Source organism: Molothrus ater, chromosome Z (genome assembly GCF_012460135.2).
Source record: "Molothrus ater isolate BHLD 08-10-18 breed brown headed cowbird chromosome Z, BPBGC_Mater_1.1, whole genome shotgun sequence".
Lineage (NCBI taxonomy): Eukaryota > Metazoa > Chordata > Aves > Passeriformes > Icteridae > Molothrus > Molothrus ater.
The window spans coordinates 1,410,903-1,436,842 of record NC_050511.2 but is presented as its reverse complement, the minus strand read 5'-3'; the positions used below and the strand labels follow the sequence as shown (position 1 = coordinate 1,436,842).

At 41.8% G+C, this 25,940-nt stretch overlaps 1 protein-coding gene across 4 annotated transcripts in view; it reads right to left on the bottom strand.

Annotated features, from left to right (window-relative positions):
* The window catches only part of DYM (dymeclin), a 209,141-nt gene that overhangs the window by 26,664 nt on the left and 156,537 nt on the right, over positions 1 to 25,940 (bottom strand). For all 4 annotated transcript variants that reach the window (XM_036403343.1, XM_036403344.1, XM_036403345.1 and 1 more), the window contains 2 exons: positions 17,340 to 17,522; positions 7,374 to 7,487 (listed from right to left, as the gene is read on the bottom strand). In XM_036403343.1, the coding sequence (XP_036259236.1) occupies positions 7,374 to 7,487; positions 17,340 to 17,522 (297 nt within the window). The remainder of the gene's footprint in view (positions 1 to 7,373; positions 7,488 to 17,339; positions 17,523 to 25,940) is intronic.

Here is a 25,940-nt window from a genome sequence, read left to right as displayed (position 1 = left end):
TCTCACACCACACCAAAGAAATCCAAATCTTGACATGTATGACAGTTAAAATCCATGCAAACACTTGCAGGAATGGGTAACTGTATGAAGAGTTCATGTTAGGGTTTCTTTTTCATATAAAAATATTAAACCAAACTTTGAAAAATAAATAAATATGCCTGATAAATGCTTGATAACTGCCAGCCTATGCCAACATTTGAAACACCTTGAATTCAGCAATATGAAAATAAGCTCTGTGGATAGCAAGTTTCAAGCCAAACTACATTGCTAAGGACTGCAGTATTTATTTCTCTTTCATTAAAGTCTCTAAGTTAACTGATTCCTTCCATTATACCTGAAGGATGCTTCTGAAAATGAAGTGTTGTTGGTATTCAATCCAACTCATCAGTTGCATTTGCATTACACGTGGCTACAAACAAGGCTCTCTAAAGACTGCTAAAATCCACTTTTAACCATGGAACAACAGGAGTCATCGTGTTTCAAAGACTTTTGATCACTTACATGCTCAAAAGCCATGTAGATGTGAACTAGTGGTGGCCTTGGCCACCCTGGGGGAATTTATTTTAGAGGGCTTTTTGGACCTATACGATTCTGTGATTCTATGACTTTGAATCCACAGATGGCAAAGTGAATTTACTTTGGCCACTGGCTTTTTCAGTGTTAAAGCAACCAGGCACATGAGTATATTTTTTGTTAACATGCTATGTATTCTAACTAGCTACTGAACCCTACTTCCTACTAAAGTCACATTTCTGTGGATTATCATATTAATGCTTCAAAGTGAGGGTGGTATTTATTTCTGAACTAAACCCCCAAAGCTTTCATTCCCTTCTGGGATGACGCCGTTATTTTTCTTCCTGTAAGGTTTCAAACTACAAAGCCAAGAGTTCCCATACAATGCATTATGTCAGCAAGTATCAAACTTCAAGCACTATAATAATCACAGTTTTTCCATAGTATTTTTCACATACTTTAGATCTTGCCTACACACAAGTTTGCGCCATTTAATTAAACAGATTTAAATGATAGAAACTCCTGCGTGGACATACTTATTATAAAGTGGTGTCATCCAGTTTAGTTTCAACTCATTCTCGCCAATTTAAGTAGCAAGGCTTACATTAATAGAAAAGCACCTGCAATAAGGGTTTGCCCTGGCTCAGACAGACAGACAGGTTTATAGTCCCACTATAAGATTAGCCAGAGTCAGCTGAGTGCAGACATGTCTTTGACTGCTTACAGTTTCACAATGATAAGTTATTTTCTGACCACAAAGCCCATCAAAACTTTCAAGATCATTTTTTCCCCCTGGAATTTTGATTACCCAAAATAATATTTCTCAAGGGACGCAGAGTATATTCTTCTCTACTCAAGGTCTCTGAGAAGCTGACCTCTAAAACAAATGCCTTCAAAAGAAATGTGAGTTACTGTCCATCACTTACAGGTCAGCTCACGGAAGCAGGGAAGTCTGACATCTTAATTGAGGGTATAAATTGTCAAAAGGAAATATACAATCCATAAATACTCTTATTCTTAGCATATGGTCAGTGTTCTGGAAAGGCCCAAAAAGCACTTTGTTTAAAACTTTCTTACACTTCTGTCACTAATCTGATCTTCTTCAGGGTAAGGGTTAACAGCAGCTGGGGGTCAGCAAAAGGAAGTCTGTGTTGTAGACGCCTGCCTAGCGTCAGACCTAAGGATGTATTAGACACAATCAGCTTCCACTGTAATAAGAACTTTGACCTTTGAGCCAGAAAAAAAAAAAAAAAGAAAAGAAAAAGATAAATATCAGGAAGAACTGGATGAATTTATTTTTTAAGGAAGTTTTCTGTCTCTCTTGCTTAGTGCTGTGCTGTAGAACCCTGTAATGGAGCTGTTGGTCTCTGTCACTCCTCTGTCCCTACACCTTTATGGTGTCACACAGAAATAATTTGTGAACTATTCCACCAAAAACTCCACAGCAGCAAAAGTGTTACGGCAGTAAAACAAACACAAGAAAGTGGTACATAGCTTTTAAAGCAATTACAGATCTGCCCCAAAGTTTAATTTGGATTATTAAAGACCACTGATCTGGATCCTGAATCCAGCATCTTGATGTGGCCAAATACCAAACGCTCAGGACTAAAGACAGCAGGACTGTGGAGGAAAAAAAACCTGTAATCAGGAGCAAGTCTAATAGAAGATGGGGCAATGGATGGTTTCTTTGGATCAACGAGGTACATATATATGGAACACTTCCAATATCCTTTGCCACCTGGGGTGCTATGCCCATGTCCTGTCCCTCTGCAGGTGTGATGGCACCATGACTGATCAACAGATGATGTCTCCTCCCTGGGAGGAGCATCTGCAGAAGCAGGAAAATTCTCCCAAAGAGGGCTCAGTACCCAAGCCAAGAAATTGTTTAGGTTCCTTTGGTTTTGGGGACTTCACATGCTCTTTCTTTTATGGCCATTCCTGATTTGCCATGAGCACAAGTCTGATGGGAGCAGCTGAGGGAGCTGGGCAGGGGCTGAGCCTGGAGCAAAGGAGGCTCAGGGGGGCCCTTGTGGCTCTGCACAGCTCCTGACAGGAGGGGACAGCCGGGGGGGTCGGGCTGTGCTCCAGGGAACAGGGACAGGAGCAGAGGGAACGGCCTCAGGCTGGGCCAGGGCAGGGGCAGGGTGGACAGCAGGGAAAATTTCTTTACATAAAGCTCTGTCAATCCCTTGTTGCCAAGGGCAGTGTTGCAGTCCCCATCCCTGCAGGGATTTAAAAGCCATGTGGATGTGGCTCTAGGGGACACAGGTTAGTGGTGATCTGGGCAGTGCTGGGGAAATGGTGGGACTTGGTGGTCTTGGAAGGCTTTTCCAACCTAAATGAATCTGCAATTCTACCAAAGCACCTGTGCTTGACATCCCTTGTTGAATTCACTGCCACCTCATTCAACAACCATCTCTTTTTTATGATATTTTCTTGTAGCTAAGCTTCTGGTGCTGCTTCCCCAGGGGTGATGTGCCAGAGATATAAAGATGCTCTGGTCCACCTCCCAGGCAGTATCTGCCATCACCATGATGACTATTTACTCTTCCCCTGTGCTCTGGTGCCTCAGTGATTAGCAGCTTTTTTCCGTGAAACAAATGGAAGCTGATGGAGTTGGAAGTACATTGTTAATAGAAGGGGAAACCTATGAGAAGTGCTTTTAACACCTAAAGTGAAACTTGTTCTGTCAAGAGACTGAAGGCTTTTACCTCTGCTCCTTTTACATATTCTGTGAAATTTTAATGCCCATCGAACTCAAATGCACTTCAATAAATATTAAATTTTGTACCATATCAAAATTGTGAGAGTTGATGGCATAATGGCATGTCTGCATAGCACACAAAGAACATCTGACAAAGTGCACACTGATGACAAAATACTCATTGACACGGGGAAAAAAGGAGTGGGGGAAAAACACAAGCAGATCAGAAAATGCTCAAGAAAAACAAATCTCCATCTTAAGTGGCTTAGGTAATGGGAACTTTTCTTTTATAAAGCATTAAACATGGCCTCCCAAGTGTGATCATTCCATAAAACCAAATGTCAGCTTCCAGTCACTAGCTGGCATTTGAAACAAGTTTTCCCACTTATTGCAGAAGAGCTGTTGTTGTTATCTGCTGGCTAACTCCCCTTGAAATCCTGAGATAAGTCACAGGGCTCCAGACACGGTCCCGCTTCTCTCACTCTCCTAATCCTGAAAGTACAGATAGGTCACCAAAGGGAAGGAAGGCAGCCTGAGAACTTTCAAAAAAATAAAGAGAAAGAAAGAATGAGGCTAATTTTCACCTATCACTATGATCTCTAAATTGCCTTTAATAAGCTTCTGCAATATAGCAGGGAGCCTGGATTGTGGGCTGCTCGTCTGCGAAGGAGACAGCTCTATCTCCACACCATGGCTTCTGCCTCCATCCCGGGCATATTAACTCCATTTATCTCCTCCCACAGACTGAGGGAGAAATAACCAGCTCTTGATTTCAGCACCTGCCCTTTATCTCTCTGTTTGTGCAGAAGTCTTCTAAAAGGCTAATTGTTCAGCTTGGACTTTCTTGGCCTTCCACAGTACACAGCTAAAAGCATATGCTTAAAATAATGTTAATTATATTGTTTGTCTCCAGTCAGACTGCTCCAGGATTGGAAGGAAAATCTGAGTTAGATCTCCTATTTCCCAATAATTATTTGCTAAGAAAATGCAGGATATCTTTCCTAACACAGACACACACACACACATATATATATTTATCCATGACCTACTGCTACCACCCATGCTCACTTTGCATCCCGTGTTGCTTCCCACAGTGGAAGGGAGCAGGAGCACCAGGGTGTGCTCCCAAACTGATAAGCTCCATTATGCAGATGAGGATCGTGGCTCTAAGTGCTGTTATTTTTAGTTGATGTTGATTCATGTTTGAACTATGGGCTAAGCAACAGACTCAGAACCTGAATACATGTAGCACCTCTTGAATGCTCACTTCCTCAACAAAGGCCAAGATAAGCAACTTGGAAACATTCACTTGAAAACATCCGTGCATACATTAGGTACACACGAGAAAAAAACATCATTGTCTGAGCTGCAGGGAAGTGACTGAGTAAAAGCTCTGCCTCAGCCCTCATTTTCCAAATCATATCCATGTTTCAACTGCCTCCCCCAGAGTGCTTCAGCTGAAGATGGTTATTTCTAGGAGGCAGGAATAATATCTCTGCAGGGTCTCTTGTACTTTACAGCACTTCAGTATGCTGTGGCAAAAGGCAAGGATGGCTTAAAAATTAGTTAGCAATTAACTGCAAAGCTGACACACACATATAGATATTTTCTTGGGATTGAACTCCACAGCTTTGCACATTGGAATTACATGTAGGTTGTGTCGACATAGAAACAACAGATTCCTAATTTCTCCAGATGTTGTCCAAACTGGCTGAGCACAAGCTGCCCCAAGTGCTGGGGACAGCTCTGGGCCCTCAGGACAAGAGAGACCCTGAGGGGCTGGAGCGTGTCCAGGGCAGGGAACGGAGCTGGGAAGGGGCTGGAGCCCCAGGAGAGGCTGAGGGAGCTGGGAAGGGGCTGAGCCTGGAGCAAAGGAGGCTCAGGGGGGCCCTTGTGGCTCTGCACAACTCCCTGAAAGGTGCCATCAAAGCCAGAGTGGGTAGGGCTGCTCCCACCCATCCAGACTTGCCCAGAGAGTGTCATTAAAGACCTAAGGATTAAAGCTTTCTCCTTTACTTAGCTGCTGAAGTGCCTCAGAGTTGCCAGAGCTATTGTGTAACTATATCTTCAGTCTGATCTTAATATGAGTTTGTTGAGCTTTAGAATAGCTTCCCCTGAAAACCTCAGACTTAAGTGGGGAGACCTGAGGAAAAGGGAGGCTCCCAGGAGAGAGGCACATGGACAGAGGGCACAAAGACTCACAAGGCCACTTCTATAGGAGGGAAACGTGCTGCTCCCCATCACTACCTCTGCAAAGAAAGGATGTTATTTGCATGTACAAATTGATGCATGACAATACATACATACATACTTATATATATACAAACACCCCATCCCAAGATCAATGTCACCTTTTCTACATGGAAAAGTAACCTGCTCTGGCAAAACTGCTGCTCAGCAAACGTATTAAAAAAGAAAGAAAAGAAAAAAAAAAACAAAAAAGGAAAAAAAGAAATTGGGAAAAAAAAAAAAGAATAATAAAGGAAACCAAAAGAAAACAAAAAGACAAAACCCAGTAGGTGTAAGTGGTCAGTATAGAAGACTGATGTGCCAGGCTGGCTTCCCTTTGTAAGTCTGTCCCAGAACTCAAGTGCTCCAGAGGAAAGGGAAATCCTCCAAGCAACACTAAGCATCCTTAAAAATGGAAGTACTTGACTGCTTGGTGAGGACTTACAGAGCTTGGCACACACCAAAAACTGCTGGTTTGAGCTTTAAGAGGCAATATAAACATAGAATTTTGAATACTGTATATCATTAGTGCAGAAAATTGAAACTTGATGGGATTTCACTCCAGAAACAGCATTTCTGTAAATTGTGGCCTGACATATCAGTCAATGTGGCACACTCAGCAACTGAGAAAACCTTCATTTTTTCCTAAGCAGCAAGTCGATTTGGTGATGGCTCTGTGTCAAGAAGGGTGTAGCCTCAACATAAGAGCTTTTAATTATCTGCACATCAGAACAAGTTGTCATAGAAACCGCCGAAATTCCAGTGTTCCTCTGCATTCACAGCATCACCACACAGAAAGGACAACCTGAAGGGCTGGATTTGGACCCAACACCTGCTCTGGTGTTACTCAGGCTATTCCTGTACTGTGGCTCAGGACTTGGACTCTAGACCACCCTCTCCTGAAGGAATTCAGCCTGAGTGACTGAAGATGTGCCATCTCAGGGACACAGGGAACTGCAGGAAAGACATTAGTATATGCAGCCAGCCAGAAAATTCCCATTGGGTGTTTTAAAATTACCAGTATATAAATAAATTACCAGCCGTTGCCACTGGCTGTACAGACTCAGTGTGCCTTATCAGAGGATATTTTACTAAAGTTACCACAAAAGAAATAGTGCTCTCACTCTCTTATCAGAGAGAGTAGCAACAAAAATAGTTCTGCAGAAAACAGACAGTATTTAAAGTACACTTGGCATAACAGACAAACAAGATTCATCGTGTTTAAAAACACACACACAGCTCCCATTTGCTTACTTACCCACTTACACAGATTTCTTTATTGCAGTATTTAAACATCACACAGCCATTAATGGATTTTAGCCTCACAAAACCTGTCAAGTTGGTAAATCCCTCAAGAGATTTGAGAGGTTCTCAGAAAGGAATGGAGGAGACTGCTCAGGATTATACAGAAAGCTCATCATCATGTTGATCAGACTTACAGGTCCTGAACTGATTTTCCCTAGCTTGGGTAATTCTTAACTAAAGCCCTCCAAATTTATCTTTATAGCACTTAACATAGTACAAGACAGAGGTGCACGAGAACACTAGAAACAGAAAAAGAACACTAGAGACAGAAAAGGAAATTAATCAAAAGAGAGAATTACCAGTGTTTCGTTACAGTATAACTAAACAACAGATGGAGAGAGAAGTCTGCATCTTCAGGATACATTGAAGAAAACCTTAGCTTCAGCAAATTTTAATTCCTCCACACACTTCAATTTAATAACTAATCACAAAAACTCACCCGAACACTTAGCAGAAATTGGGAATTTAAATGAAAACATACACATATGGCAATTGACAGTGTAATCACTTATCAGTCACTACTGAGAGGAGAGATGATTTTTTGAAGTTACAGATATAAAGGGCATATATGTGTAATTGATAGGAACAGTATACTTTAGGTGATGAGGTCTTGAGGACTTACTCTTAGCCTGTCTTTGGGCAAAGCAACAGCTCCTTGCTTGATGATTTCCAGAACTCGCTCCACTGACAGCTCAGCTCCAGCTTGCTCTAATCGGGAGCTGAAAAAGCTGATCACCTGGAATGAAACATCACAGCACATAAATAAATAGAAGAGATCTTTGGATCAATTTATACACAAAGCTGTCATCTTCTTTTTTGGCAGCCCTGCACTTCTTAAAGAATAATCACATTATTGCCTGTGTCACAGCCAGGGAGACTTTGTTAATGTCAAATTAGCACAACTCTCAGCATCCTTTTGCAGTCATTTTTAACAGACAGATGATTTTACAATATAACACACACAGCTGAATTAATAAATTTACATTTTCAAGTACTGTGCACTGACATATGCCTATATTTATTTCTGTCCATTCTGCCCATCAGGCTTTTGAGTTTTTCCAGTCTTTCTATGATTTGAGCTACATTGTAAGGTATTAAAGTAAAACCATTATTGTTTCACTGACTTCTGGACAAAAGGCTTTAACACAACTGTTAAGTATCTCAATATGAGAGACTGCATTTCCTAGGAGCTGTGTGGCACTCAAAGCCACAGCAAGTGGATAATGAGAAGGAAGTCCACCAAGCTCCTCTTCCACCCAGTATCCACCCCAAGTGCCACACATACCTTCCACATCCTGGATTCTAGGCCTAAGGAATCCTGCAAATTCCCTGTCATTTTCCAGACATCCCCCTGGTAAAGCCAAGCTCATTTCCCCCATATTTCCCTTCCCACCTCCTTTTCTGTGACCCAGCTGGTCCTTGTTAGCTAGAACTTAGTTAGGTCAGGCTTTAACTTTTATCCCTCTCCAAGCTCAGTGGGTCACAGCAGAAGCAGACATCCCACTGGCAGTTATCCATGTGGGACATCAGAAAACTTCCATTTCTATAGCTCCTTTCATCCAAAAAGAATATACTTTGCAAACCCCATACCTTATCCCAGGGAAACTCCTTAGTCACACAAGGGATCCAGGACTCGAAATACAAAAAGGGTCTGGGGAAAAATTTCAACACCTACTTAAAATCCTCTGGAAGAATTATAAAAATACCAAGAGGCACTTGGTAAAGCCTGTCTACACCAGAGCACCTGGCTACCCCTGGGCTGGAGGCAAGCACAATGCTGATGGCAGGTTCTGCAAAATCCTGTGAGCTTTCAACACCCTCTGTGGAAAAATACTGATGTTCACTTGTATCTGAGTCACAGTCCCAGTCCATCGAGTAATCTTCGATAATTCTCCCAAGCAGAAGTGGGGAAAAGTGTATTATACTACGAAATCTCTGCTGAGCTCTCTTTGTTCTGTAGTGAGACACAGCTGGAGCCAGAAACCATTACCCTAATTATGCCTCCCAGCTCAGCTGCTGTTCATAAAACAAAGACAGCTGATGGCTTGATTACTGTGAGATTCAAATTTGTTGTTCCTGTTTGTGACTTCCCCCACAAAAAGCCCAGCCCTTGTTTTGAGCTGGAAGATTTGCTGGGATCTCCAGAAACTCTTGCACCAAGTGAATGAGACAGAGGCGGACTACAGTTGCTGGAAGTTGCTTTTTGGGGTTGTCATGGGATTGTGGTGTTTGGTTTGGTTTTTCTCTCTGTTTTATTTTGTTTCTAACAACAGAAGTATACAAACCAGTCAAGAGAAAATTCAGGTTTAATCTTCTGTGCTGTCCCTACGATTATCTCCATACTTGAGCAGAAAGGGAGAATTTCACTGCCTCTGGCAGATGCTGCAGGTAGGCTTTTACATTCTTAGAGATAAGGACCTGGTGGAGCACTGTGATCTCTGATCCTTAGAAAAAAAGGAGTAAGAAGATGTGCTGAGCTCATAAGGAAAGGAGCTGGAGGGAGGGACCAGAAATAACAGAGTAAAACAGCAAGAAACAGCTTGTGCGAAGAGCGTGAGCACCTCAGAGTGAGGCTGACACAGTTTTGGCACAGAGTTTGGGACAAATTGCTGGTGGAGGATACACAGCTCACAGAGGAACAAGCAAGTTGCCCACAGACTTTGAAAGAAAAAAACATCTTCCTGCATTCAACACTCCTCTGTTGTCAGTAATCACTGGTGAAACCCATCCTCGCCAAGGGCAGGCTCCTGCAGAGAATCCATCCCAGGGGCACTGCCTTTTTAGCTCAAGTTCTGCTAAACCACAACAAAAGCAAAACTTAATATTTAGCTTTTAACCAAAAGGATAAAATACTATCATAATGCAAACAAGCAAAAAAACTGAATGAAGCTCACAGATACTCCCTGAATTCTGACGTTTCCCATTTTGGGAAGTCAAACCCTTCAATCTTAACATGTTTTTGAAAGACTTATGTTTTTGTGGTAAAGGTACTAATCTTCTTCGGGTTATATTTCAAAAGAACAAAAGCAAGACAGGCTTCCAGTATTTTCAGGCTATGTCAGCATTTTAGAGAACTCAGAATGGCTATTTTTGATGTGTAGTTGATGACTAAAATTAAAAATACCTACTTTAATAATGGTACTTATCTCTAGGAGTTATTTGCCTTACTACTTCAAACAAAATAGAAATGAAGTACCTCCCTTTTGGACCCTGAGAGCACAATACCCCAATGAGACAGTGAGGTACCCATGAGTATCCCAATGAAATAGCAAAACAGAAAAGTAAAAAGAAAAAATTAAAGATTAATTGTACAGCAGAGATTCTAAAGAAGGCATTTTCTTATTAGCTCCAGATCAGGAATAAAACCAAAAAACACCCAGTATTATGTCTCTCAAGCCCAAGCTCCCACCTCTATAGCAGACAGTCTAACACTTTTACTACTAATCTAGTCAGATATAAAAATATAAAAGCTCAACATGATATTAAGGAAGAGTAGCCTTTTCCTTTGAAAGAGCTTTAATTATCTTCTACACTTAAGTAACAGAGGTGAATTTAAAATAAAAATTAAAGTTAACAGATTTCCACTCCTTGTCCCATTGAAAGTAAAATGAACCAGAAAAAATAAGCTGGGTGAATAGTATTAAATGAGTTTCAGGTTTTAGTACATGTTTTAAAACCAGCTGAGCATATGACTGCATGAATAGAAAAACCCCAAATCTTGGGACAAATAAACAAGGCTGAGAGATGATGTTTTCCTGGTACCCTGAAAATTAATTTTCTTCCTAATTATTTGGGCAATTGGCCCACGAAAACAACTGCAAAGACTGCTTAAAAAGAAGAGTAAGAAGAAACTCCACAAGTTGTTGTGAATTACTCTCTTCCTAGTCATGCTGAGCACTGAAAGGCCTCTGCTTGAAGTAACATAACCCATTCTAAGAGCTCTCTCTCCAGTCTGGCTTCCATATTAGCAGAGATTAAAAGGCACATCTAATCCAGGATTAGACAACCTCTCATCAGGAATATCTGATCCCTGTCCAGATAAAAAGCATGGAGAGCCTTGCCCTGTGCAGAGTCTAATCCTGGCTGTCCATCCTAAGGTACCCAGACCTGTGGTACAATGGGCACAGGGGACCTGGTTTGGCCACTTCCAGCTCAGGCCTTGCCAGGGTTTCTATTAAAATACCATTAATATTTCTATACAAAAACTATGTTGTTTTCTACAGTGATTTCCAAAACTGGTTTTAATCATAGACTCATGGAATGCCTTGGCCGGGAAGGGACCTTAAAGATCATCCGGTGGATATCCCTGCCATGGGCAGGGACACCTTCCACTATCCCAGGCTGCTCCCAGCCCCATCCAACCTGGTCTTGGACACTTTCAGGGACCCAGGCACAGCCACAGCTGCTCTGGGAAACCTGTGCCAGGGCCTCACCACCCCCGCAGTGAGAACGTCTTCCTAGAGATCAATTTTCCATGAGAAAATCGTACTTTCTCCTTTTGTTTTCCTAACCGTACACTTACAAGGTATTGCCAGAGATTAAAAGTACTACAAGATTAGAACGATTCAGAAACATTTTTCATTTAAAGGCAATATTTTAGGCTTTGGAGATTATTTTTGAGATTGTGAGAGAACAACCACAGTGTCTGTTATTTCACCCAACTATTGTTTTCAATTGGGCTGCAAGGTTGAAGTAACAAAATACTTCCCTTTACAGCATGCCAACAGCAGAGCTATCAAGGGCAAAATGTTTTCTCCACTTGGATTCTATCAGCAGATGCTGAAGTGCTGTGAGGCCTGCAGCAGCCCAGGCAGGGCTGCTGCCTAATCAACATGACAACTCCTCTCCTTCTCCTCTAGCTAAAAATAACAGTACAACACGTTGCTGCCTCCTCTGCCTGCAACTGCAAAGGTCAGTTCTGAAAGACAGAAGAAAAAAATCACTTGGCAAAAAATGAGTAAGTTTTGAACCTGTTTTTGTCAATTTTGTTTCCCTTTGAAAGTGATTGAAAGAAACACTTTGAGAATTTTATTTCCAGCCACGTTCATCACTGGGAGAGTAATATGGTGTATTAATGACACACCAAATGGAGAAGAAAAGAAGAAAACAAACCTCTCACTGTAAAGTACCACAGGATTAGCACTTCAGCTAAGTAGCTTCCATAGGGAAACATAAATCACAGCTACATTTGGTATCCAGTAGTCATAGCTGGAGCCAATGAGAGGTAAAGCCAACCCTTGCTGATTTAAGAAGGGGTGAAACAGCTTCATGTGATTCAATAGCAGGAGAAACACAGGAGATTAATCAGCAAACCTGAAGTACTGTATTTTTCAGAACCACCTTGAAATGAGGAGCATGCTCAAGGACACATGAGCTTTTCCAGGTATTCTGCTCTCCATTCCTAGGGTGTAGGAGTGAGGAAAAAAAAACCAGGCTAAAAGAGCCCCCCCAAAGCAAACAAACAACAACCAACAAAACCCTAACCCAAACCCACCAAAACCTTAGAGTATGTAGCCAGGCTCTGGTAATCAGCAGGATCAAGGTTTTACTAATTTTAAGGAAAGCCATAAAAACTTAGTTTTTAAGTCCTGAAGGTCTTACAACAGAGGCTGCTATGCCAGAGTGAGGGCAACTTGATTGATTTTAAAATCTGGTAGGGAAATGTCTTTGAAGAATTAAATTCCTTGTAGGAAATTGCATCAATTGAATCCTTTGCATCACTAAGCCATTGCTCCCAAGCTCTTGATGTCTATCAGAGTATTTTGCAAACAAAATTCTAGCAGCTCCTAGTTAGGCCTGTTCCACCACCTGGTATCAGTTGCTCGCTTGTAGGAAATATGAGAGCAGTGAAAGCCAAGGAGCTCTCGCCGTGGCCTTGAACCGAACACATCTTTAGGAATGATAAGTGAAGAGTCTCCACCAAATTCCTGACATATCTGAAGCGGCTGACCAAATTACAGACCACCTCTGAAGTGGAGGCATATAGACAGCTCCCAGATGAAATATTTCTGCACAAGGCCAGAAGAGGAACCATAGCATTCCTCTTTGTTCACTATTCAGAAGAGGAATATCCCATTTTAGATAAGCAAGATGCACTATCTCCTACTAAAATGACTTTCTAAAATAAAAGGTAAAGTAATAGGAAGCAGAAGGTATTTTGATTTCAGTTTCTTCTGTACAGCATTAATGGTTCCCATATGTTTCCAATCAACTGGCAATGGTGATTTTTAGATTATTTATAAAAACACAGAAGCAAATAAGTAGTTTTCAATAAAAAGTGGTCCCTATACTTATGACCCTTATACATTCACCTATTTTTGCCTCATTAATGAAGCACACAGACATTATGTGTATCTCCAGAGTAAACGGAATGGTCCAAATCCTTAGAAAAGCCCAGAGCTAATGTGGCCAGGTCTGTACTGAAGGTAACCCGGGCAATTCCTGCTCTGCTCTGGCTGCAGAGGCATCCCCACATCTACCTGTGCCTGTATCTGTGCCTTGTGCTGGTCTGTCCCCTGTCCCAGTGCCATGCTGCCAAATCCCAGAGCTCTCCAATGCTGAAGTCCCTGAAAACCTACCACAGTGCTCCATTATTCCTAACCTTGGAAAAGTCTTTCCTTATGACCTGTGAACCCACAAGTATTTCAAGGAGATTATTCCATTTCCCTTCAAAGCAGCATTTTATTTGAAAAATACCACATCACTTTAGCAAATCAGCACCTTCAGACGTTCTGTTTTCTACAGCTCTTATTTCTACCTGGAATTTCTTTAATGGTGCCAGCTGAGTATGAGCACCCGTGTGCCCAGGTGGGCAGTGGCCCCTGGGCTGTGCCAGCCAGGCTGTGACACAGCCCCAGGGCAGGGCCTGTCCCTGTGCCGGCACTGCTGAGGCACCTCCAGTGCTGGGGACAGCTCTGGGCCCTCAGGACAAGAGAGACCCTGAGGGGCTGGAGCGTGTCCAGGGCAGGGAACGGAGCTGGGAAGGGGCTGGAGCCCCAGGAGAGGCTGAGGGAGCTGGGAAGGGGCTGAGCCTGGAGCAAAGGAGGCTCAAGTTAGATATTGAGGAAAATTCCTCCATGGAAAGGCTTGTCCAACTCTGAAACAGCTGCCTAGGGCAGTGGTGGAATCCCCAGTCTGTGGAAGAGTTTAAAAGCTGTATGGCTGTGGCACTTGGGGATATGGGACAGTGGCAGCCTGGGCAGTGCTGGGGAATGGTTGGACTCAATGGTCTTAAAAGTTTTTTTCAACCTAAATGGTTCTGAGATTCTAAACCCAGAGTAATCCAGCTAAGAAGTGACCAGCATGATTAGGCCTAGAGGACATCTCTGTGTTATTCTTTGCTTGTATACACACACAGAATTGCAGTAGATGCCTTTTTCTATTTGCACCATCAACTACTCATTATTACATCCCCAGTACACTCTCCAATTAATTCTTCTTCAAATTTTTAGCCTTTTCACCTCTTCCATGCTTCCTTTTGGTTGATGAGTACATTATGTCCAACTGAGTAAAAATAATAAGCATTTAAGTCTTTACATGTCATATCTATTTTATACATTCTTGACAAGGCAAACTGGCAACTGTTCTGGTGTCTAAAACTCATTACAGACTTTCCATGCTCTGTATTTTGGTCTGATTCCTGACGCATTAAACATTATCACACTGTCTGTTAGTATTTCTCTATGAAATGCAAATCTGGACTACAGTTTACAGTCAGAGAATCTTTCATCAGCTGGTGGGCAGAATTTGCTGGAGCAGAGGGTGTCACAGTGACACAGTGCATAACAGGCACCTACTGCTCACGTGAGCTATCTGGAGCTATCTGACGACTGGAAGCATAGAATTCCAGAATGGCATGGGCTGGAAGGAACCTTTGAAGGCCATCTAGTCCAATCCCAATGCACCTTCTCCTAGACCAGTTTACTGCAAGCCCCATCCAACCTGGCCTGGAACACTTCCAGAGATGGGCCAGCCACAACTTCTGTGGGCACCTTGTGCGAGGGCCTCACTACCCTCCCAGCCAAGAATTCCTTCCCAATATCCCATCTATCCCTGCCCTTTGGCAGTGGGAAGCCATTGCTCCTTGTCCTGTCATTACATGCCATTGTCAAAAATTACACTCCTGGTTCCACTGCAGCAGGGGTACAGATAATCCTTTGCTGTTTATGACCAGAGAAAGTACCAAGAGAGGGAGTCAGGATGAAGCAGAGCCCCTGCAGACATACTTGGGGAGCTTCAGAAAGGTAACTTTTCTTGACCACCCTTGTATTACCAAGAGTGGCAACATTTACCATTTCTATTGACAATTTACACAATTTAGGCCACAAAATTTCATCGATCACAACAGCCTGAAAGCCAACACAGCTCCCCAGTATGCAGGAAGTTGGTGGGTCCATCCTCTTCTGAATAACCAGCCTTGGTCACAGGAAAAGCCTGGCCAGCTCACTACTCTATCTGAAAAAAGGCTGGGATGGATGGTGAAATAAGAATATAAGAGCAGGTTAAGAATAGGGAGATCCTCCCCATGAGTATATCCTCCCAGCTTTCAGCAACATACACTTTAGAAATTTATTGAGCCAAATCTTTAAAGATTTTTTCTGACTCCTTTCAGAGCACAGCTACATTTTAGACATCTACAGAGTCCCATACAGCTGGGAGGATGGAGCTCCCAGCTCCACCACTGCAGAGAAAAGCCTGGTAAGCTCTTGGAGACAGAAACTCATTTTGGTTCTTCTCAGATCCTGCCCACGTGGCAAGCTCCCAGACAAGCTCCCTGCAATGTGTACAGTAAAACTGACATGATTTGCCAGTTTTACTGTACACATTGCTGTCCCTTGACTGTTTCAAGGGACAGCAAGACCAGTTAGAACATTCTGGCTGTAGCACACAGGAAAAAGACTGGTTCTGTATGGTGCTGCCAGTACTGTTTATGAAGTGCAGGACGTGACAGGGTAGACAAGGAGTCAGATGAATCTCATCTTTTATTCAGATCTACAAGCCTGACAGCTCTTACCACTTGCCAGATGGTGACAGGTACATTTAAAAAAAAAAAAAATTTAAAAAATTTCTTTTTTTGACGTCCTCGTTTCTCTAACAAAGGAGCTATTTAAAAATTCAACATGCTCCCTTGGAAAGCTTTAAATAGTTTCTGAATGTAACTGGCATTATGCTGTAACCCAATATTAAATAGTTTTGGGGAGGAATTGTTTAAATTGTTGAGGAAAACCTACATTTAACTGTTACAAAGGAAAGGACGTGCTGCTGTCTGTGGGAGGCACAGGGCTGCAAGCAGAAGGATCTGGCCACCATCAGTTATCCTGGATGTGGGCAAGTAACCAGAGAAGGTCCCTATCTCAGTCAGGAATGTAGACAACTGTTATCTTCAGTGCACCATATCCTCTTTTCACAACTTGAAGACATCTTGTTCTAATCATCCAGACAGTATCATGCTGCCTGTAGTCTGCAGCTGCTGAAAGTTTGGAGAGTTTTGAGCTTCAAGTTCTCCACTCCCCAAACTCTTGCATGACCAGAAAATGTGAAGAGAGAACAGAAGAGGAAGGAATAGGTACAGAGCAGGATTTCAGTTCAACATTTTAAATTATTTTCCTTTATGGGCAATCAGGTATCTGTCAATCTCCTGTAATTAAAAGCAAATCAAACCAAAAACTCTGTAGATTACTAGGCACAATAATATGTTATTCACTGCATTCAGAGACTTAGTACCCTGCTCAGCCCTCCCTTCCAGTATTTTGCACCCAGTGGTCATAGTGTGGCTTCAAACATTGCTCACCTCTGCAAACATTGACTAGAAGACAGAGAAAAATTTATAATGCTTTGAATTTTTCTAGCAGAAGTTCAGGCTCTGCATACGAACATTAAAACTACTATCAGATGCAGAAATAATGACCAACTGTTTCCCGAAGTCATGCTCCACAGAGAGTCACACTAGTAACAACTTCTTATCCACAGCTATTTTCTTCTGTTTTCTTCTAAAATGTTTCCCTATGCAAGAGGAAGGCTGCTGTGAAGAAAACACTTGGCAGGTGGAAACAACACACATTCAGATACAGACAGGGAATAAGACAGCTGAATGCCTGCTCTTCAGTTATTTAAAATTAATTCCCCATAATCATTAATAGGCTGGTGAGAGGAGAAAGAGAAAAGAAAAAAGATTATCTGACAATGAAAATCAGCTTTTGCTCTCCTGAAAGGTAGGTTTCTAACAAGGGGCAGTCAAGAGAAGCTGACATTGTTCTCCCTTTGGAGGGTGAAAGATGTGTCACAGCTTGGGAATTCCTTACCAGAGGCAGCTCAAAATCCTTCTGATTCTCCTGAGTTAAAGATGTGGGAAAGAGCTGTTAAAGAAATTAGAGGGCTGGAACTTAATGACCTTTAAGGTCCCTTCCAACCCAAACCACTCAGTGTTTCTACACTGCCCAGAAGGCGAGTGCAGGCCCAAAAAACAGACAAGAAAAATTCAACATTTTAAAACAAACTGGTAAGAAGTGATAAATATTTTCCACCTCTCAAGAGTAAGAAGAGCCCAGATAACCAACTGTAACCATCTCTGAAGTCAGCTATCACTCACCAGGTCTATATTTTGCATGATGTCCTGGAAGGAGGGGTGAGTCCGAAACTGCTCAAACAGATCGCGCTTGTAGAGCAGAGCGTACACCAGGTTGGGGTTGTGATGGAGGGAGTTGGTCAGGCAGGAGTTGATGATCTCCAGCATCATCCGGATCACTTCCTCAATCACATTCAGGTCTTGTGCCTTTAAGAAAGGAGTGAAAGGTCAGCGTGCCCTCTTCCATTGTAAAATATTGAGTAATAAAGGCAGTGCAAAGGTAATTATTACTAATAAAGCTATTAGCTGGTAATGTTTCTATGGTGAGCAAATCTGGCATCCATGTGTCTGGAAAGGAATCTGTTTTCTCCAATAATCACCAAAATTTTAATTGAAATGCATCATACTAGTACTCAGCCTCATAGCTTGATTCTCCCAACAGGAGCCATGACATAAAACATTACCATATTGTAATCAGTCAAATTCATAACGGTTAAGTGAACACAGTCTTTTCAACCCTTCCTATTCTAAGTAAAAGCACTTCAGCATATAATTAATTTATTACATTTTCTGTTGAGCCCCTATGCAGGAAGGAGGGATAGGGAAAAGAGAGAAAAAGTAACAGAAATAAAAAACAGTGGGTGAAAAAGCAAAGAAGAAGAAAAATTGACTGTATCAAACATCACTGGAACTTCAACATCTGTCACTGTTACCAGACTTTTCTTCTTTGACTCTTTTTTAAAATTATTTTCTTGGCATTGAAGAACACTTGTAACAAACAAAAATAAGGAATCTCCTTTTGTAGTGCACTAAGCCTTCACACTAAGATTAACTTGTAGAGCTTTTCATTTTGTCAGTGCATTTGACAACTCAGACCTCCTAAGCTGAACAAGCTGGCATGTGAACTCCTGCCACCTGCCTGGATTTCCCTTCTTGAGCTCCACATCAGGATATCTCCAATACAGTTATTCTGACTGCAGAGTTGTCTGTCCTACCTTGAAATAGGGTAAATAAAGGGCTCTTCTACCTTGTTTGTATCATTTAGGTTGTCTCCATCACATCAAAAACTGGACTGTGAGACTTTACATGTCTGGCAAGAATGAGAACCATACTAAACCAGCTTGAGCTTTTCTGCTGGGTATGAACAATTAAACCACTGACACTTCCTTTTGCCAACTGCCCACAAAGTTCGCTTTCTGAGTTATCACAAGGCACTTACATTCTTCACAAAAAGGCAGTACTTACAGCATTTTCTTGGGCTGTCATTCAATCTGCACATAGTTATTTTCTACTATTAAGCAGCACTGTAGGAATTGTCATGTGGCAGATGTACGCTCTCTCCAAGACAGAAGAGAACGCAGGCATTTTCATTATCCTGTTTAGACTCAAAAAGAGCAAAATTCTTTGCTACCACTTTGCTCTGGCTGCTTTCAATGGGAAGCAAGGTGCATTTCTTCCTAGAAGTGTAGCTTACAGAATCCCAGAACAGTTTGGGTTTGGTTTGGTAGAAGAAACTTTAAAGCTCAGCCAGTTCCACCCCTTCCATGTGCAGGGACACCTTCCACTATCCCAGACTGCTCCAACCTGGCCTTGGACACTTCCAGGGATCCAGGGGCAGCCACAGCTTCACTGGGAAACCTGTGCCAGGGGCCCTCACCCTCACACCAAGGATTCCTTCCTAATATCCTATCTGTACCTGCCCTCTGGCAGTGGGAAGCCATTCCCTCTTGTCCAATCTCTCCATCCCTTGTCCCAAATTCCTCTCCTAGATGGCCCTGTAGAAGGCAGCACCATGCCCCTAACCTGCTGCTCCATTTCTTTTGTGACACTGAGGACCATGGAGAAGTGAGATCCCATCATTATTCCCACACTACAGTCTGGTTATCCCCAACCCTTGTCTTCTACATGTAAAAGGGAGATTTAAGTGGAAGCTTTTTGAAGTTCTTGTTTATAAAGGAATATCTTGTGCACACATTCCAGTAAAATTTCTTCTTTAGCAATGATACCTGATAGTGAAGGTTGCAGATTTTTTTTTCTGAATGTAAGTATCTCCTATTTTTTAATGACTTTGCCACCTAAATTAGCATTGTAGTGTACCTAACGATGGCAGAAACCCTTACAAAGCTGATTGCTGTCAATGGGATCACATTAATCTATGACAGAAATAATCTTTACTTTCAAAATACAGGTGGTTCCTCTGCCTGTAGTTACCTAGCTATTGTGCTATGAAACAGCATCCCAGGTAGGTGTTGTCAAGGGTATGTAATGGAAAATATTAGACAAAAATAGAAATAACTGCTTCATCTGGTAACTGAAGAAAAATCCAGACCTAACTCACCTGGGGAATGGTGCTTGCCTATCAGATTTACTGCAGAATATGCTGTATTATGGTATATTTTAAAAAACTCTTTAAAAACTCTGAGCACTGGCATACTTCTGCCCCCAGTGCAGCAGGATGAGCTAGTGACCAAGACACTATCCTAAAATACAGAATAGATGACTTACACAGAAATATTATGATTCTGACTCAAGTGAGATCTGTCCAGTTACCAGAAAGGTAACAAACCACACAACTGCTTTTCAAAAACTAAATGGGTTTTAATAAAAGGTGTGTTCAGCTTAAACCCCAGGCATACAGCTAATTGAAAAAGAAAGCATTGCTAACCATTTAACATTTTTAAGAGCTAATGGACAGAATCAACCTTCTGGATTTCAGCTACTACATCGCAGGTGCAGAATCTGGGACCCCCCCCCATGAAGAAAAATAGGAGATATAGTGAAGATTTTTACTCACAACTGAATACACAAAAAAGAATTTTTAAGAAGAACTATGTCCATAAAAGACAGAGATGTGGCACTGAATCCCTGTATTGCACATACATTATCAGGAGGACTGTCTGCTCCTATAATTAGAGATTGACTCATTCCTAAGGGTTTAAAAGTTTTCAAAACAAAGGAAAAAACAAGCATAAATCCAAGGACAGCATTTGGATGAGAAAGTGGAGAAATGCTGATAAAATGCCATGTGGTTTTGTTGCTCTATATCATCAGTATCAAGCCACAGACCCACTGCATCCAGACATAGTATCAAGATAGGTATAAATAAAGTTATATTAACATTTTGTTGTTGCAGTTTATCACCTTGTGTATTACTTTCAGAGCAGCTGAACACAGCTGAAATGCTGAATGTGTGTGGCCAAGTAACGACTAACACATCATCCTCAGCAGAGAGGATGCTTACATCCTTGTAAGACCAATTTTTTTACTGGATTAGCTGTTATATAAAAATAAAAGTCAAATATTGATTTGTGAAATGTAGACATGCTTCAATCTATTGAACAGTACATTTAAAGAAGAGGAGTTAAAAGTTTCCTATTGCTTGCAAGTGACAAATTCAGTGTGGCACTCACATTTAAAATTACTACAATATTCCTTTACAAAGCAGGGCTTAGATAATGCCTCTGTCAACATCGATGTGTACCAGTCCTCCTCCACCTATTTTTTTGGTTTATTCCCATAGAAATAATTATAACCATCATTAAAAAGAAAAGTGGAAGCTAAAAGCTCAGTACCAACTCTGTGAGACTGAAATCATGCCTGCAAAGGGGACGGGAATGTAGGCACAGCCCTTGCATTACTGTGGGTAATTCTAGGTAGTCACTTCATGTTCCTTCTCAGGAGAGAAGTTAAATGTGATGCTTTTTTGCAAAGATTCTACCCTTTAAAGCAAAAAAGACAGATGTTTGGTCATGTTCTAGATGCACAAGGGATAAACCAACCAGTGACAGCTAAAAGACAGCCACGTCTTTTAGGCCCACGCCCAGGTACACGTCTGGGTAGTCTTTTGGTAAAAGGAAAAAACAAGTAATCATGCCAGAAAAAAGAGAATGGAAATAAGCTGAGAGGATGCAGGGGAAAACACGATGAATGAGAACATTATCTGGGGAAAAACAATTTGAGTTTGATAAACACTATCAAGGAACACACAAAAGTTCAAAGCCAAGGCAAATGATGGGCAGAGCTGGATGTTCCTGGATCTGACCATCCTGGAATATTGTTGCTTTCTTTACTGCAATACAGTTAATAATTAGCATGGTATCCTCCTGGGCAAACACTTCCACAGAATTAAATACTTCCATCCTGATGTGTAAAACCACTTGGAAAGTATATAGCTTTTAAATATCAAGAGAAGTCAAGTAGCCTAACCATGAAACCCCAGGCATTTGCTCACAGTTAGTTCCTTACAGACATATTTACCCATCAAAAAACAAATCACTGTCAGCAGAGGATGCAAAAACTCAGTGTCACCAAACACCTCTTTAATTTATGGTGCCCATCTCCTGGTTCCCACAACGGAACATTCTGAGCGCTCATCCTTTTAATTCAATTTGACATTGAATTCATTTTAATTATTGTGACTATAAAAAACTGATTTAAAAAGTTCTATCATGAATGAATGCAAATCTCCACTCTCAAAATGTTACCAGTTCTGAGGAGATAAAGGGAGGCATGTCTTGTGTAATTCAGCTTAGTGTTGCATAACCATCCCTTGTGGTTTGTACTGTTTAATATAAACAGAGGCAAAATTATTCAGCTTTCTGTTTTCTTTCCTCCAAAGTTAGTTTATATAGAAAATAATAGCTGGTTGAAAAATCAGAATTTTGGTGACTTGTGATGCAATGAAATGGCATCAATAAACAAAGGTGGACATGTGTTTCTCTTCCATGATGAAATTAGCTCCTTGATTAGCCCATTTTTGACTGGAAGTCAAGCACCGCCCTTTTTCAGAGTGGTCCCCGGGGTATTGCACAGCATGGATGGTGACAGATTTCTTAATGATATTTTGCATTTTTGATCATTAACCCAGGAAGATATGCAGCACACTCAGTCACAGCTGGCACAGGTTTTCAGAGCAGCTGTGGTTGCTCCATCCATGGAAGTGTCCAAGGCCAGGTTGGATGGGACCCTGGGATAGTGGAAGGTGTTCCTGCCCATGGCAGGGGAGGAACAAGATCAGTTCTAAGGTCCCTTCCAACCCAAACCATTCAGGGACTCTAGTCCATGATTCTAAGAAGCATTAGTGAACAAACTTAAGTCTCGTATAATGTCCACATGACAATTACAAGCTTCAGACTATATATTATAGATATGATTATATATTTCTTTATAGCAAGCTGAAATTCACTTAAATGCAATGATCTGGTTTTCCTCCCTTTTATCTGGATATACAGTAAACCCCAATCCAAAGCAATGAATAATTGCAAGCCTAAAGAGGTCTACTTTCTAACTTTTATAAAAATTGGAGATCTAACAGAGCAACTTCTCCTTTGTGGCAAGATCCATGTTAATGGTGTTATGCACCATATGACAATGGGTACAGACACCCAGGTCACTTGTTTGTACTAAAAAAAGCCACATTTCTCACTGTGCATTCACATCACAGCAATTTTCCAGCCAAATTATACTTCCAGCTAAATAACTGCTAATTATATAGCTAGCACAATAAGCAGGAAGAAGCTTATCTGCCTAAAAAAAGCAAAACCTGAGCAGGGATTGGTAACGGAGTATGCTACAACTGCATAATGTAAACAGGGTAAAAGAAAACAACAAGAAAACATATTGTGCTGAAGTCTTAATTCAAAGAAACCTGATGAAATAAAGTGGAAATGTCACATGTAATTGCAAAAGAGATACTTGATGGAAATGCAGGCTGACAAAAAAAACATGTCCTAACACAATTCTGAACTTAACTGCTTATGACAATGAATGGCTTTTAGTGAGTGGAAATTGCTGCCAGTAATAAAATGCTTTGACATTTGAATTTTCAAAAGTGCAAGTTGCTTTGTGTCAAAGCTTGGTGGCTTTAGCTCATTCTGACCAACACTGCTGGTCCCTCTCCAGCGGAGCCGGGAGTGCACACAGTGTGCAAAAGCTGTGAAGTAGCTACTTAAAACAGCTGGACATGATGCAATAGTTTCCTTCCCAGGAACTCCACAATTCACAGAAGGAAAACCATCTCAGACTCACCACTCTCCCTGCTAGGTCTGAGTGACCCCTGAAGGACATCAGCTCCCTTTGCCTCTCTTTGCAGCTCAGAAAATCCCAGGATGGTTTGGGTTGGGAGGGACTTTAAAGCCATCTTGTTCCAATCCCTGACATGGGCAGGGACACCTCCCACTGTCCCAGGCTGCTCCAAGCCCCATCCAGCCTGGCCTGGGACACTGCCAGGGATCCAGGGGCAGCCACAGCTGCTCTGGGCACCCTGGGCCAGGGCCTGCCCACCCTCCCAGCCAGCAATTCCTAATTGCCAAGAGCCCAAAAGCTGTGCCTGCCCTCTGGCAGTGGGAGCCATTGCCTGGGTGCTGTCCCTGCAGGCCTTGTCCCCAGTCCCTGGGCAGCTCTGCTGGAGCCCCTGGAGGCCCTGGAATGTCAGGAAGGACTGCACCATGTCCGTGTTGCTGCATCCACACTGTGGGACTGCCCATCATCTTCACAGCTGAGGCTGAAGGCCTCATATAGATGTAGGAATAGAGAAAAGGTGAGGGTGGAGGCTGCGCAGCCAACTCTAATTATGGCTGTTCTCCATGCTGAGCCCCTGTCCATGATGACTCACTATAGCTCTTCATCTGTAATATTTTCAGTGAGATTCAACAATTTGTGAACATAAATTATAAAAAATTATAGTCATAAACAACTACTTCCTTCATGACGCAGATATGACTATAAAGGCAATTTTGTCAGCAATGAAAAAAAAGAAAACCATACATACACTGCACAATTAACAGATATCAAAAGGACTAAGAATGCCAAATTAACCCCAAAGAGACAAGTTCTGTGATTTTTTTTTACCAGGGAGAAACCAACAGGAAAAATTTGGTAAACTGTTCCAGATCCATAAGCTGCATGAACACAAAGTATAGCTGAACAGATAGTTTCAGTTCATTTTACATTACATTTTTCTTTCATCTTGCTTTGTACATGCTAAAGAATACTTCAATGAATTATGCTTTTGGACATACAGTAGTTACTACTTGTGTCTGTAATGCAGATATTCCAGATTTCAGGGTGGTACCCCTCAATCTTTTGTGAGGAATAGACAATAGATGCTACAGGGAATTTCACCTTGATAACATAATTTATCAGCATCCGCAATTGTAATGATACAAATTTCCCTTTCTCTTTATTGAGGAATATCTATAGTTAAATATTTTCAAATAATTTACTTTATTTTTAGTTAGTTTAAGAGAAGCATATGTATCTTGTTTGTATTAGCTTTGGGGAGCTTCCAAGAGAGCTGTCTGAATTTCCTGCACTTTCAGCAGAAAATAAAACCTTCAACAAAATAAACTTGCTCTGCCAAAGGAGTGGAAGAACAGAGAGGAATGAAGGAAGCTCACAAGAAAGCTGTTCTTATCCTCAGTGAGCAAAGCAACTTCAAAGCCAAGCCTTTGGTGACCAGAATCTTATCTTTATCTCTTTTACTGGCAATACTCTTTGGCTGTTCTATGTCAAGCTTAGACAACTTTTGGTAAAGTAGGTACTAGGTGAAAAAATGCAGGGCCTATGGTGATTATAACCTCAAGTATTAACCCTGCCATCTCTGATCACTGCTTAGAAATGAAAGCACTGCTGTCACACAGCAGAGCTGTTTGTTGCCAGACACTTTGATAAATAAACTGTCCATCCTGACATTCCTCCTCTCCTTCCCGAGCAACTGGCAAGCTGAGAGTGCAGGTTTTCAGCCACGCTGAGCCAGCCTGTGTGGGAGCACACTTCCCACAAGGAACACGGCGTTTCCAGCCCATATCCCAATGCCAACACCCACCACAGCCCATGACAAGGAGGAAATGCCATAGTGTGTGTCCTGTCCCAGAGAAACAGGCCCAGGAGCAGTCTGCTCCAAAGGAAAATACACCACAGGACACCTGCCAAGGCAGCAAGCCCAACTGCTTTTCCTGCTCCAAAACCCTGCTTTCCCAACTTGCACTGGCCCAGGAAATACTGAGCCATTTCTGAGGACACAAATATAACCCAGGGAAGGTGCAGCTGCTTCACTGGTACTTCTTACATGACTTCACCATACTGTGTTTATTATCCAGCTGACCTACAGCTAACCCACTGCTCATCTCCTGCTCACCCCATCACTTTCATCTCTTTTTCCATCCATGCCCTTCCTGTGTTTGAAATTCCAATCCTACACCACTTTACTTCGAAATATTTTAACTTATCCTCCACTTCCTTCAAAGTCAGTCTCCAGAATCAATCAAAAATTACTATAAAACTGCCCATATTCCTTAAGTGCTTTACTGATTCTTGGTGGTGCTTAATTCTCATAGCCCTGTGTCCTTTTTACCTGTTTACTGAGGATTTTGCAATTCCCAGAATCACAGAAACCCAAAATGGTTTGGTTTGGAAGGTTTATTGGCAGGGAAACCTTTCACTAGACCAGATTGGTCCAAGCCTCCTATGAATCAAATCAAATAACCTGATTTTCACCCAAACTAGCTTAGAAAAGGCAAATTACTCTGGAAGACATCTCTACCCAGGGTCAAGCTTCAAAGGTTGGTCTAAGCCCACCAAGAAGCTTCAGCATAAGGTGATCCACCACAATGCCCAAAATACCTG